This window comes from Pongo abelii, chromosome 7 (genome assembly GCF_028885655.2).
Source record: "Pongo abelii isolate AG06213 chromosome 7, NHGRI_mPonAbe1-v2.0_pri, whole genome shotgun sequence".
Classification (NCBI taxonomy): domain Eukaryota; kingdom Metazoa; phylum Chordata; class Mammalia; order Primates; family Hominidae; genus Pongo; species Pongo abelii.
This window is the reverse complement of record NC_071992.2, coordinates 88444119-88457963: the sequence shown is the minus strand read 5'-3', so window position 1 is coordinate 88457963 and position 13845 is coordinate 88444119. Positions and strand designations below refer to the sequence as shown.

The 13845-nt window shown below is 45.1% G+C and overlaps 2 protein-coding genes across 3 annotated transcripts in view; one reads left to right on the top strand and one right to left on the bottom strand.

Annotated features, from left to right (window-relative positions):
- Window positions 1-9333, bottom strand: part of RDH10 (retinol dehydrogenase 10) — a 29810-nt gene extending 20477 nt beyond the window's left edge. Inside the window, exons 1-2 of the mRNA XM_002819179.5 lie at window positions 8838-9333; window positions 6991-7226 (exon numbers count right to left, since the gene is read on the bottom strand). Of these exons, the coding sequence (XP_002819225.1) occupies window positions 6991-7226; window positions 8838-9126 (525 nt within the window). The 5' untranslated portion in view covers window positions 9127-9333. The remainder of the gene's footprint in view (window positions 1-6990; window positions 7227-8837) is intronic.
- A 1365-nt stretch (window positions 9334-10698) lies between these two features.
- RPL7 (ribosomal protein L7) lies at window positions 10699-13780 on the top strand. 2 transcript variants are annotated; one of them, XM_024250565.2, is made up of 7 exons: window positions 10699-10823; window positions 11623-11728; window positions 12001-12167; window positions 12510-12647; window positions 12759-12868; window positions 13169-13378; window positions 13715-13780. In XM_024250565.2, exons 1-6 carry the CDS (start codon window positions 10810-10812, stop codon window positions 13375-13377), a joined length of 744 nt encoding a protein of 247 aa, XP_024106333.1. In that variant the 5' UTR covers window positions 10699-10809; the 3' UTR covers window position 13378; window positions 13715-13780. The 2 variants fall into 2 exon arrangements, with proteins under 2 accessions (XP_024106333.1, NP_001125880.1); NM_001132408.2 differs by having other exon boundaries at window positions 10789-10823; window positions 13169-13774.
- Window positions 13781-13845: the final 65 nt, after the last annotated feature.

The window sequence follows — 13845 nt, the reverse complement described above, 5'->3', positions numbered from 1 at the left end:
GAACAGCCAAACAGAGGCTCTTGTGTGAAGCATAAGTGTGTGCAAGGCTCTCTCCAGGCACAGTGAGGAGTCCAGCCCATCTGAAGTTTACAGTAGATGAGGGGATAAAATAGGTGCTGACCTGGAAAAGCAGGTGGAAATCAGCTTTGGAAGGGCCAGGATGCCATACTAATGAGCCTGGACTTCACGCTGTGAGCAATATGGTCATACAAGCATTTTAAGCAGGCAGATAACAAACTCAAGGCTGCTTAGATGACCCTGGGTTGGAAAGCCAAAAGCGAATACAGGAAAAGAAGATCAGAGGCACTTTCAAGAGTCCAGGCAAGAGGTGATGGAGGCACACAGGATGAAGTAGGAAAGGAAAGGGGCAATCAATCAAAGCACAGGGGCACAAGAGAATAGTCAGGATTTGGGGACCCATGAACGTATGCAGGCTGGAGAGGTGAAGATAATGCTGATGTTTCTAAGCCTGGTGACCAGGGAATGCAAGAAGGAGCAAAGAGGAGTTTGTTCAGTTTTGTGACATGCTGCTTTACGAGAATGTGTGGCACAGTCAAGGTAGTTGAAGGCAGACAGAGAAGCATGACAAAGTGGGCTTATCATGGAAGCTAAAGCACTTGAGTTTCAAGGAGACGGTCAAGAGGGTCACATTCTGTAGAAAGACGAAGCTGCACACTGGATTTGGCAACGAGGACAGCATTGCTGTTTTTCTCATTTAGGTTAGAAATTATGACATTGGTTATTTAGCAGTATTTTTTAAACAACTGAGAAAAACAGACACAGATTAGAACATATTGAAGATGCTGGAGAACTTTTTATCTGATGTAGCGTCTGGTTCCCTATTCACACCAGCCACGTAAAGTGATATTTTATCATGTCACAGATTTTGATTTCTAGTAGCAACAGATTTGGGCCCAGCATGTAATGTATCAAATACAGACACTCAAAGTTCAATGAGCATGTGATCCTATTTGGTGTATATAGGTATACAGTCCCAGGTACCAAGCAGTTCCTATCAAAAGAGATGTTTTACTCAGTTTTCAACTGTGACTACAAGAATAAGATAAAATTGACTCCAGGTCAATTTACAACTCTGTTTAAGACATTGAAAGTACTTCTAAAGTTCAAACATTTTTATACATATGACATATATTTAATAACAGAAACCAGTTCTACTGGAGACTTTTAAAAATAGGCCATGAATTCCAAGTGTTTAGTAGCTATCTTAAGATAGGAAATCAATATTCTCTATAAACTAATTAGTCTTACAGTTATTATGGTAAGGAGAAAGAAATACTGGCCAAATATTTTTATGAATACTTTAGAAATGATTTTAAAAATTTTAAATGTAAGAAACCTTGAACAAAACTAGTTTCTGTAACCAGAGAACAGAGGAATGCAGTATGTGAGATTAAAAACCAGTAAATCACATAAGAACCTAAACATTAATGATTAGGGACCATTCATGAGATATTAGGTACAACAGCAGCACTAATGTCTTTAAGTGCTACATTACTCAGATCTAGCTGGTGGGCTTTTACTTTTCCTGGATAGATTTTAACTAAATAGACTTTAGACATTTGGATATAGATAAATGCTTAATTCAGTAATTAGTATTTTAAAACTGTGAAACCTTTTAAGTTAAGTGGTCTATTAATTAACTACCAATTATCTTGTCTGACTACCATATCAATAGAAGTAAATTACCTACTAGCTATTTGACAGATTTAGTCCTTTACCATGCAAAAATTCTTCAGAATATAAAAGGCCTGGAGTTAAATGCTTTTGCTTCCCCCTTTTGGTTAATCAGGGATCAATTTGCTGCTCACGTATAAAGGCCAAATGCAGCTCTTTGGTTAAAAAGGATCTACAGATAAACTTTGGCTTTTAGAAATAGCAAGCTAAGATTCTACTTCTCTTAAAAAATAACAAGTAAAGCAATGTTAGTATTTTGAGGGAAACATGGGTTTGCATGGAGACCAACTTTCCATATTTCAAAGTAGAATACAGAGAGGTATTTTTCTTTTCCTTTTTTTGAGACAGAGTCTGGCTCTCGTCACCCAAGCTGGAGTGCAGTGTTGCGATCTCAGCTCACTGCGGTCTACAACCCCTGGACTCAAGCCATCCTCCTGCCTCAGCCTCCTGAGGAGCTGGGACTACAGGCACATGCCACCACGCCCAGCTAATTTTTGTATTTTGGTAGAGACAGGGTTTCGCCATGTTGCCAACGCTGGTCTTGAACCCCTGGGTTCAAGCAATCCACCCTCCTCTGCCTCCCAAAGTGTTGGGATTACAGGCTTGAGTCACTGCACCCCGCCCAAGAGAGGTATCTTTCAAGTTTTTACATCTCACCCAGATATAAACAGCCCACATGAAAAATTTCTATGCTAGTGTTAAAGTGCATGATAGTGCATTCATTTTGCATTGTCTTGTACTGGGTGTTTCACAGTAGATTATGCTGACTAGAACCTACCCCAAATCTATCACTAAGTCTTGACTGGTGACCAGGAGAAGGTTCCTAGGAGAGCTACTGGTGATGGATCAACATTGGAAGATGAAGTGTCACAGCAGACTGGAAGGCTGTACAGAATTATGCCAGGCTGAGGAAAGGCTTCCAAAGGGTACAGAAATGGTACATGGTTAAGAGGGAAGGAAAGAATTGCTACGGGGGTCCTCTTTTTGAGGACTGATCATTGGTAAATATGAATGGCTGTTACACATTCAATGTGAGCTTCATTCAAATTGGCATACCAACACCAGCCTTATCAAGTCACTAGCCTCACACCAATGAGCAGAGTTCTAACACAAAATAGTAAAAATGAGAACACATGTGGGACAGGGAGAATGGAAAGTTATGTAGGAAAGCAAAAGAAAATATGAGTGATAACAAGGGTGAGACAGCCCTGGTTTGCAATAATGATCTTACACAGCTTTAGTCCAACATAATGCTCACCTTTTTCTTTCTTGAGATGGAGTATTGTTCTGTCACCCAGGCTGGAGTGCAGTGGCGCCATGTCTGCTCACTGCAACCTCGGCCTCCTGGGTTCAAACAATTCTCCTGCCTCAGCCTACTGAGTAGCTGGGATTACAGGCTAGCACCACCACGGCTGGCTAATTTTTTTGTATTTTTAGTAGAGACAGGGTTTCTCCATGTTGACCAGGCTGGTCTCGAACTCCTGACATCAAGTGATCCGCCTGCCTTGGACTTCCAAAGTGCTGAGATTACAGGCGTGAGCCACCGTGCCCGGCCCATAATGCTTACCTTTTAAAACTTCAGAACATAGACCCATGTGAGTATTCTCTGAATAGGTTATCTTCTAAATATTTAAGCCTATTATTACCAAATATTTATTGAGTGACTTAAGAATAGAGTTTTGTTCCAGGCAAAGGAAAATGAAAGATGTATATAACAAACTGCCTTCAGACAACTTGCTATCTACTTTGGGAGAATGATAACAAATGCTGTGAGAGATTAATGGAAAGAAAAGAAAAACCTTAGATGAGTCATTTAACCCCTACTTCACTGGAAAACAAAGGGTTGAACAAGAAGGTCTCTGGATTCTTGCAACTCTAATATCCAAAAAGGCCAGAAGGGCTGCAGTGGGGTGGAAAGGTTATATTGAGACTTGAGCTACACCTTAAAAGACACGTGGAATGGAGGAAGAGGGTGTTTCAGGTAGCGGGAATAGTATGTGGACTGGTTTGAGAGTGCCCACAGCTTTTCAGTGAAAGTCCACATGGTTTTCTATTTCACTCACTTTTGCTCTGAGTCAGGATCAACATACTATTTGTTGAAATACAGATATTAACTGTATTAACAGCTGAAAACAGATATTAACTGTTACTTAAATGTCTGGCTCAGGATGATCTGTTCAAATGACTGAACAGTTCTTTGCTCAGCTGATGGACTTTTAAAAATGTATGGGGTAACTTCTTTTCCATACCCAGATACAGTAAAAAGACACACTCATTATTTTTTCTGGAAGGAAAACAGCACATGCCAACGTCAACACATCTTTGAAAAGCTGCCACCAACACTTTGCCTAAGAGGACTACTGGAAGGGAAGCTGAATTCAGGTGGCTCTTGCGACACTCCTTAACCCCTGTTAAAAAATTCACTGTAAAAATTATACTGAATTTTCCTTTAAATTTTGGTTGCTGAATCAAAACTTCTCAAAAGATTTGTAAATTTCAGCAAGAAGTCAGAAATTCCAACTCTAAAATGAATTTTCTGACTCAATATTGAAAATAAATTCTTAAGTTTAGATGTTTAGGGGAAAAACAGCTGGAGAATTCAGGAGCCTCCCATATTTTAATACAAAGTGACGTCATTACCATCAAGGCTTCCAAGAACTCCTTAAATTGTGTGGTTAAGCAACATCTCAAAGCACAGTGATGACTCTAGGAAGGTGCTATGCTCCTCCTTGGTATACAGATTCAGGTCCAGAATAATTTTTCTATTTAGAGATTTAATTTGACTTCCTCCTTATGTTAAAAAGAAGCCTAATATTAGAAAGACGGTATATCAATTTATGTGCATTTTCAAAGCTAAGGCTATGAATCTTCTGTGCTTTATACACACTAAATTAGCACTCATTTTATCAGATGTCTTCCCGGAGCTGGTTTCTTGTTTTAAGTATTTCACTGCAGATTGTATGAGGTTTCTTAAAAACCTGATTACACTTAAAATTTTACAATTAAGCAAAATAATCATGCAGACAAAGTAGGCAAGATGGCTAAATTTTAGAATACCTGGTGTAGGTAAAAGTTTACAGTTATGTAATCTTGCATCATCTTAGTCAAACGTTACTGGAGAAAACAATCCCAGTCAGTGTCTGCGGTTCATAATGAACCTACTGATAGTGCTGTAACTGTTTAGGGCTGACTTAAATCAACTGCAGTTTTTACGGCAGCTTCATCTTTACCATTCTTCAAATATGAAAATGACACTCCGCCTCCCACTTATGTATGTCTTTTATTTCAAATGGTAGTTGTTTTACTCAGGATTAGTCATAAACACACAAGATTCTTGATAAATTCTATGTCAAATTTATTTGGTTGGACTGCCTTTTATTCATCTAACCATCCCTTTGACACCTGCTGCCTGTTCCTGGGGACCCAGCCACAGCAAGGACTTTAATCCAGTTCCCCACCCCCACTGAACCCAACACACACCTACAGGCAAGCTGTAGTTCCCCAAACTGTATTCGGTGATTTCCTGACTTGTTTAAAACATATACAAGCTCAGGTCATTTACATATTCATTTCTAGAGGTTTCTAAATGAATTAAATAAAGTTCATGTTGGCCGGGTGCAGTGGCTTACACCTGTAATCCCTGCACTTTGGGATGCTGAGGCAGGCGGATCACCTGAGGTCAGGAGTTCGAGACCAGCCTGATCAACATGGTGAAACCCCGCCTCTACTAAAAATACAAAATTAGCCGGGCGTGGTGGCGCATGCCTGCAATCCCAGCTACTCGGGAGACTGAGACAGGAGAATTGCTTGAACCAGGGAGATGGAGGTTGCAGTGAGCCAAGATCACGCCATTGTACTCCAGCTTGGGCAACAAGAGCAAAATTCCATCTCAAAATAAATAAATAGGCCAGGTGCGGTGGCTCACACCTGCAATCCCAGCACTTTGGGAGGCTGAGGTGGGTGGATTGCTTGAGCTCAGGAGTTCGCGACCAGCTTGGGCAACACCATGAAACCCCATCTCTACTAAAATACAAAAAATTAGCCAGGTGTGGCGGCATGTGCCTGTAGTCCCAGCTACTCAAGAGGCTAAGGCAGGAGAATTGCTTGAACTTGGGAAGCAGAGGTTGCAGTGAGCCAAGATCGCGCCACTGCATTCAGCCTGGGTGACAGAGTGAGACTCCATCTCAAAAAATAAATAAATAAATAAAGTTCATGTTTAAAAATAAAACATTAAAATAAGCGTCCTCCAAGAGCAGAGAACAGGTTTGATGCTTGAGGTGCAACATTTGAATAAGTACTTTTAAAGCCAGATTAAGTTTTTAAGCAGTTGCTAAAAAATTAATGAGGTTTAATGTGACCTATTTAGGAGAAACAGTTCTTTGTTGTGTTCTATTAGAAGGCTAATCCGCCTATGGAAAAAAAAAAGTAGAATCCTATTTTTTTACTCCTTCTTTATTGAATCGTATCTGTCTACAAAAGTAAAGGGAAAATACTGTGAGGAAAAAGAGCATAAAGTGGGTCAGCAGTGTGCAGTTATAGGGGACAGAGTCACACCTACCTCTACTGAAGACAAGTTGAGATGAAAAACTGGGGTTACCTTTGCCCCTAGAGCAGCAGAAGGCCCTGCACCCCTCCGTAGATCATGACATTGTTTAATGGTTAGAAGCGGACATTGTTTAAATCCCCAGCTTACCAGGTTTCACCACCTCGCTTCCCTCTCTAGGGTCCTATTAGGGTGATATTTGCGAGGCGCTGTCTAACCCAAGAGAGTCCCGAGGCGTCCTGCAACAGGAAGATGCCCTGGACCCTGTGGATGGTCAGGGGATGCGAAGTGACTGCCAGGGTGGCCTGGCCACTCCCAACAGACCACAAATGTTGATTTCAGAATCTTTGGCACTTTCCAAAATGTGGCTGAGCAGTAATTTGGAAGCCTAAATCCTGACTGTAGGAATTCATAAGAACAACCAGTGTTTTATAAACTCAACAGAAAGTAAAATAAACAAACCCAGGGTTTTACGCTCTGTCTTGTTATTTTTATGGCGATCTTTCAAACTAGTTCAAAATGTTCAATCCTCTGCCCTCTCAAAAATACTGAGTTAGGGGTGGCGGGGGGTGGGCGGGGACAAAACGACTAATAGTAACCAGCATACACTGCAGTTTACCATAGGGAAGAGCTAAGGAGACCTTGTGGCGAAAGAGTACAGGTTGCTTTCAGGCTGGCACTGAAGTCTCTCTCCTTCCCAACCTTCTCATTGAGGAGGGCCCAGCAAAGAAAACAAGGATGTTTATATTTACCCAGAAGTGTGCATGGCAATTGACCATCATGGTTCTCTCAATGAGCTCATCAGGACATTCCAGAAGGTGATGCCCAGAGACAACACCAGCATTATTGACCAGGACTGAGACTTCGCCAACCTCCTTGCGGACTCTTTCAGCTGTCAGGTAGACGTTCTCCCTCTTCCCCACATCACAGGTGTAGGTAAAAACCTGCAAGTTACAGTGGGGCAGAATTTCTTCCTCACCATTCCCAGCTGTCCTCAGAAGTCCAGATGAGGAGAAAACATGCAAAAGAGAAGGGAGTGCAGAAAGTGAGTCACATGGCGATCAGTAGGACAAAGATCACACAAAACAAAAATACTACAGTGAGCTTCAAATTTCTAACGCTGCAAGGCTTGCCAACGACTGAGCTTTACAGCTGCCTTCCTCCCATGAAGTCTTTGGGAATTACAGCAATTTACTGAATAACTTTGCTTAGGGGAAAGTCATGTAATTGTGACAAGCCCAATACAAGTAGACCACATGGGATCAGCTTGCTGGAGCTAAAGACACCTGCAAAGAACTGATCTCAGCCCAGAGCTCAGAGAACAACACACACACTACACACTCCTCTTTTTTTGGGGAAACAGTGGCCCAAGAGAAACAGCTCTTAGTCTTTAGTATGAGAACCCTCAAAATGGAAACTCACTTCAAGGCTCACAAATCAAAACTGTAATTAATAATCTGAATTCATCCAAAGCCAAGAAATGAAGCCACAATTTTTAATGAAGAAATAGGGATCACTGGCTTGTTCTAACTGGGCTAGCTGACACCTCTAAGAAGTACTCTCACAAATCAAGTTACAGGTAAATATGCAATTTTACCACATAAGAACTTGACAATTTAAAAACCAAAATCGGTATCCTGGAAAATGAATACCCTTATCTTTTAGGTTTTGGCAGGGAGCACAAAAATCTGTATTTGCTACACCTCCATACCACCAATGAAAATGTTACATCTTCGCCCTTAAATTAAAAACGCAGGTATCAATAAGTTTGATGATAAATTATCAATACACGGGAGAAGTGCCCAAGTCACTTTTCTCCGTACAGGTAAATGTTTTCTCTAAAAATGAAAAATTCTGTTAAAAAGCAACAGCGATTATCAAATTTCCTGGACCAACATTTATGGTTGGTTATGGACTTTGCTTTGGCTTAAAAAAAAAATCTCAGATTCAGTTTAGTTAATAAGTATTCAGAAATGCAGATTTCCTGGGGTGACCAAAAACATGGAAGAAATTTACAACGAAGCCTAAATCCTCCAAGAGCTTTCTCTTAGGAAGCAAGGCGTCTTTCAATCACGCTCAGGGAATGTAACTAAAGCACTTATCGCTGGCGAAACAATGTAATTATGTTCCTCAGGCTAAACTTATAGTGAAACCGTCAATACTGCCCTCGTCTAAGGGGTTCAGACCACAGTAACACAGACACTTCAGACACTTCTTCAGTCTAGTCAGAACAACTTCCCAAAGACGCTTCCGTTTCCCATCGCGCCGCTTGTAAGTCGGAGCAAGACATTTCTTTGGGATCCAAACCTGTGGTAACAAGTTCCCTCCGCCTTCCCTACCCCAGAGGGCTTAGGAAACCCCCCCGTAGTCCCCAGAGACCAAACCCCCACGAGGACTGGGCACCTTCTCCCCGGTAATACAGAAGTGATCGCGTTCCTTTATCAGGGAGCGAATTCCACTCGTCTCCTAAAAGACCGATGGGGTGTTCCTTTCCTCCACAGCGGGGCTGACCAGGCAGCGGGGTTTGGGGCCTGCCGTGGTAGGGCGCGGGGTGGAAAGAGGCTTGACCCAACAATGCTCCCGCGCGGGTCCAGGTTACCTTGCAGCGCGGCGGCGTCGGCCGCCTCCAGGTCGCGGTAGATGTGGCGCACCATGCCAGCCGTCTCCTCGTTGCTTTGCGTGTTGATGTCCCACAGCACCAGCAGCGCCCGGCGCCGGGCGAACTCCAGCGCGAAGAGGCGGCCCAGGCCGCTGCCGGCGCCGGTGATGAGGCACACCTGGCCCGCCACGCTCTTCTCCTTGGGCCGCACCAGCCAGCGCGCCGCGGCTAGCACGAACGCCCAGAGCACTTTGAAAGTGACCACGAAGAACTCCACCACGATGTTCATCGCGACGCCCGGGGCCCCGCACGAGCCCAGTGCCTGCGTCCGCGCCCACCCTGAGCCCTGCAATCGGTCTCCGGGCCCCGGGGCGCTTGTCACAGAGGCCGGGACGAGAAGGCTGCGCCCCGCGCCCGCCCCCGAGGTGCCCGCCGGGTTGGAGTGCGCGGCGCCGCTCCCTGCCTGCGCGGGGCCACTCCCGCCCGGGCTCGGCGCTGTGGCCCCGGACTGTGCCCGCCGCGGCAGTCACCCGGCTCGGCGCCTCCTGCCGGCAGCCGCCCGCCCGTCCCGCAGCGCCCGGCCGGCCGGCTCCGCTGCAGTGGCGGTGACAGCCCCGAGTTAGACGACTCGCACTGCCCTCATGGCCAAGCTGCTGCCGCCCGAGCGTCCCTGGAACCGGCGCGCCGGCTCCCTCTCACCCCGGGGGAGGGGTGCGCAGCGGAGGCGGCACGGGTCAGCGGGCCGCCGCGGGAGTTGTCAACTCGACCCAAGTTGCGAGAGGGTGAGAGAGTGGGGTGCGGGGCGGCGGAGCGCCGGGAAGGGGAGACTCGCTCGGCGCAGGCAAGCGCTGCCCAACGCCTTGCAGCTGCCCCCGAGGGCTCGCGTTCCCCGGCCCTGCACTCCCCGCGGCTGTCACTCGGGCACTGGGCTCCACCGCGCAGCCCGCTTGCAAGTCGGAGCGCTCCGGGCCGGCTCTGAGCGGGCTCCACGCTCCGCGCTATATAACCCCGCGACCGGGAAGAGCCCGCGCCAGCCTCGGCATCGGCCCTCCCTCCGACCGGCCTCCCCGCCCCCGGGCGCACCCCGCCCCCGGCCCAGCCCCCAGCCCGCCAGCCGTCCGCGGAGCCGAGCGGGGTAGCCCCTCTCACACGGCCGTGGCCGCAACCTCAGCCCTCCTCGCACCTCCCTTCGCAGCTCACGCCCCCTCCCGTGGGGTGTCCTGGCCTCCGCCTGCCGATCTCGGCAGTCAGCAGAGCCCCGGCCATCCTCCTCCGGCCGTCCGGTCCCCACTGGTCCCTGGCTAGCCACTTTTCGTAAACCAGGGCACTCCGGACCGCCCCGCCTGCGATCAGGCGCTGCGGAAGACAGCCCTATGGGCTGGAGCGACGACAAGGACCTCGCGGCGCGGCGAAAGGGGTGTAGTCTGCGACTACCGCGGCAGGGAGCCGGGAGGGCGGCCAAAAGTGACTTCGAATTGCAGCTAGCCGTTTGGAACGTGGCCCAAGAGGCTCTCATTTTCCTGGCTGGAACCGTCTCCGCGGTGCTTGCCTGCGGTCCTGGTCAGCCGCTGCCCTCCCGCCGGACGGGCGAGGAGTGGTGCATGCTGGGATTTGTAGTTCGTCCCCATGAGGCTCGTCCTGGGAACATTATGGGGAGGAACCGGAGCCTAATCCTGTCAGCGCAGCCTGGGGATTAGGACCCGGAGTTGCCAAGGTGTCAGCACTCTTTGCTCTTGAATTGATTAAAAAGTCTAATCAAATGCATATATTTTCTTCAAACAAGTTTTACCCGAAAGTTTGTTGAAAGAGGCTAAATCAGGGAGTTCTTAATTTTGCGTCTGCAAGGCGGCTTTTTAGTTCTGGATTCTTTTCCGGCTTATTCTAAGACACCTATGAGTCATGGGGCTTCTCGCGCGAAGTCTTTAAGTGGACAGTACGCATGCGCTAACTTCCTCTTTTTCCGGCTGGAACCATGGAGGGTGTAGAGTAAGTTGTTTCTCGTCCACTTGAGAATCCTTCTCCATCTCCAGAGCCAGATACTTTTTATGTCACTTTTTCTCTCTCTGGCCGTAGCTTGCACCTTTGCCTACCTCCCTGCTTGATTGTGACGCTTTGTGACACCAGTGGGGACCCGAGGCTAGGGTTGGGATGCGGGCGGTCTTAGGTCGGAGGTTTTGGAGATCCCGGGAACGAGATGTCGGGTTGGAATGTGTGTGGAACCCGTCGGTTGGCTGACGGCCCAGTCCTCGGTAGAGGGTCTTTCGGGGGGAGGCGCAGAACCTCTGAATTGGGTTCGTCCTTGGCTGGTGCTTGGCACAGGCCTCCCTGCCGCCAGGCTTTTGCTTTCAACATGTGGATCCTGATTGAACCAGAGTGGTGGTGGCTTGTTTTTTTTTTTTATTTTTACTTTTTAGCTTTTGTGCTTAAAGTCTCGGGGTCAGTGCCTTGCAGTAGTCTTTCAGCTAGTACATTTTGTTATTCGACTATTGGTGTGTTTTTTGCTTTTTTTTAATTAGTCGTCGGAGGCCGGGCCTCTTGATTGAAATAGGGAAAAGCGTATTGCTATTGTCATATTTGTGATTGCGTTTTAGGCAACATGGTGTTAAAGGTTATTGACATGGAGCTAAAATGTGCATGGTACGCTGTAACATGCCAGAGCAAGTAAAGTTACTAGTGACTAAAGTCAGTGACAGCATTTCTGGTAAACAACATTGCTCAGTACGGGAGTAATACAGCGCTGTGAGCTTTTTGAGCAATTGATAACATTTTTGTTTATTAACGTTAGAGAAAAGAAGAAGGTTCCTGCTGTGCCAGAAACCCTTAAGAAAAAGCGAAGGAATTTCGCAGAGCTGAAGATCAAGCGCCTGAGAAAGAAGTTTGCCCAAAAGATGGTAAGTAAACTTTTTGAGGCACTAGCACATAAGGAAACGCCTTGTTGGGATTGAGGATGAGGTGAATGTTCTTGGCAAGATTTACTTCCTAACTGTACCGAGTAATTGCTTAGCTCCCTAATGTTGCAATCTGAAGGTTGTGGGGTATATAATTGCATACTGTGGCAAGAAAAGATTTAAAGGAAACGTGTTTTCGTTTTCTTTTTAATAATTGGCATTGCTAATTGTGATTGAGAGCTAAAAATCATGAATAACTGATGATTGGTTTTCAGCTGCGAAAGGCAAGGAGGAAGCTTATCTATGAAAAAGCAAAGCACTATCACAAGGAATATAGGCAGATGTACAGAACTGAAATTCGAATGGCGAGGATGGCAAGAAAAGCTGGCAACTTCTATGTACCTGCAGAACCCAAATTGGCGTTTGTCATCAGAATCAGAGGGTAAGTTCAGTTCTGCATTCGGGTTTGAAAAGGAGAGTTAGCACTGGTAAAAAAACAAAAAAAAACTTCACATTACTTCTGGGAGCCCTGATTCTGAAACACTGGAGTAACAATATTTTAGGGGAAGCTAGAACAAGGAGGGTGCTGATCACTAATGGTTTAGTTGCAAGCCATGTTCCCCAAGCTCCTATCCCTTCTCTTAATAGAATACAGAAGTTCAGTGTGTAACATGAGAGGATTCCTATCTGTTTAGGTAGGATTCGATATTCAAAACAATAATGGTTAGTATTAATAAAAATTTCGATGAAAGGCAAATGTGTTTCTGGTCCCTTTTCACCACAGTATCAATGGCGTGAGCCCAAAGGTTCGAAAGGTGTTGCAGCTTCTTCGCCTTCGTCAAATCTTCAATGGAACCTTTGTGAAGCTCAACAAGGCTTCGATTAACATGCTGAGGATTGTAGAGCCATATATTGCATGGGGGTAAGTCTCTTTTCTCCTGTGATTTCTATTTGATAAATTGGTTATGTAGCAACATGAATTTTAGGTGTTTTAACAGTCGTCACCTTATTTATGTTTGCTTTTTCACTTCAGGTACCCCAATCTGAAGTCAGTAAATGAACTAATCTACAAGCGTGGTTATGGCAAAATCAATAAGAAGCGAATTGCTTTGACAGATAATGCTTTGATTGCTCGATCTCTTGGTAGGTTCTGTTTGGGGGGAAAATTTGGTATTAGATCATGCGATAATTTCTTACCCTCTTGTGGCTTCACGTTTCTCACTATTGAGAATCTTCATATATTCCCTATGATTCTCGATTCAGCTTAAAAGAAAACATAAGACATGGTTTCATTAGCTTGAACCTTATCTTTGTAAAGCCATGCGTTTACCTTGTTTATTCCTGGTTATGTTTTTATCTCACAGCCTATTCAAAAAAATTTTGAATAATTATTTGAAAACTTTTTGCAACTTTAATAATCTTAAATAACCTTAAAATATTTAGGTAAATACGGCATCATCTGCATGGAGGATCTGATTCATGAGATCTATACTGTTGGAAAACGCTTCAAAGAGGCAAATAACTTCCTGTGGCCCTTCAAATTGTCTTCTCCACGAGGTGGAATGAAGAAAAAGACGACCCATTTTGTAGAAGGTGGAGATGCTGGCAACAGGGAGGACCAGATCAACAGGCTTATTAGAAGAATGAACTAAGGTGAGAGACCTCATCCTGAGAAAGGTTGAGTTAATGTTAGAGTATAAGTGGTGGTAATCTTGAATACTTTTCCCATTAAATATTGATGGGGTTTGAATTTTAATCAGTGCTTTTGTGGGGAGTGGGGATCAACTATCTTAATGATTACAGTTGGTTTGTTTACTGCTTTTGAGGATCTTTCTGGAGGAAAGGAAAAGCCTGTTTTGGGGAGTCTTTAAAGCTGGAAATTGGGTGATCTTAAAAAAGTAAACTCAATCGTTACTTTATAACTGTCTAGTTTATGTTAATTGGTAGCTGCCTAAAGTGTTTTCTAATGGTTTTCTTTTTTCCTTCCAGGTGTCTACCATGATTATTTTTCTAAGCTGGTTGGTTAATAAAACAGTACCTGCTCTCAAATTGAAATATATTGTTGTATTTGTGAGTTGTTGTTGTTGTTGTTGTTAGCCTGCCTCTGTCTTCCCTTAACT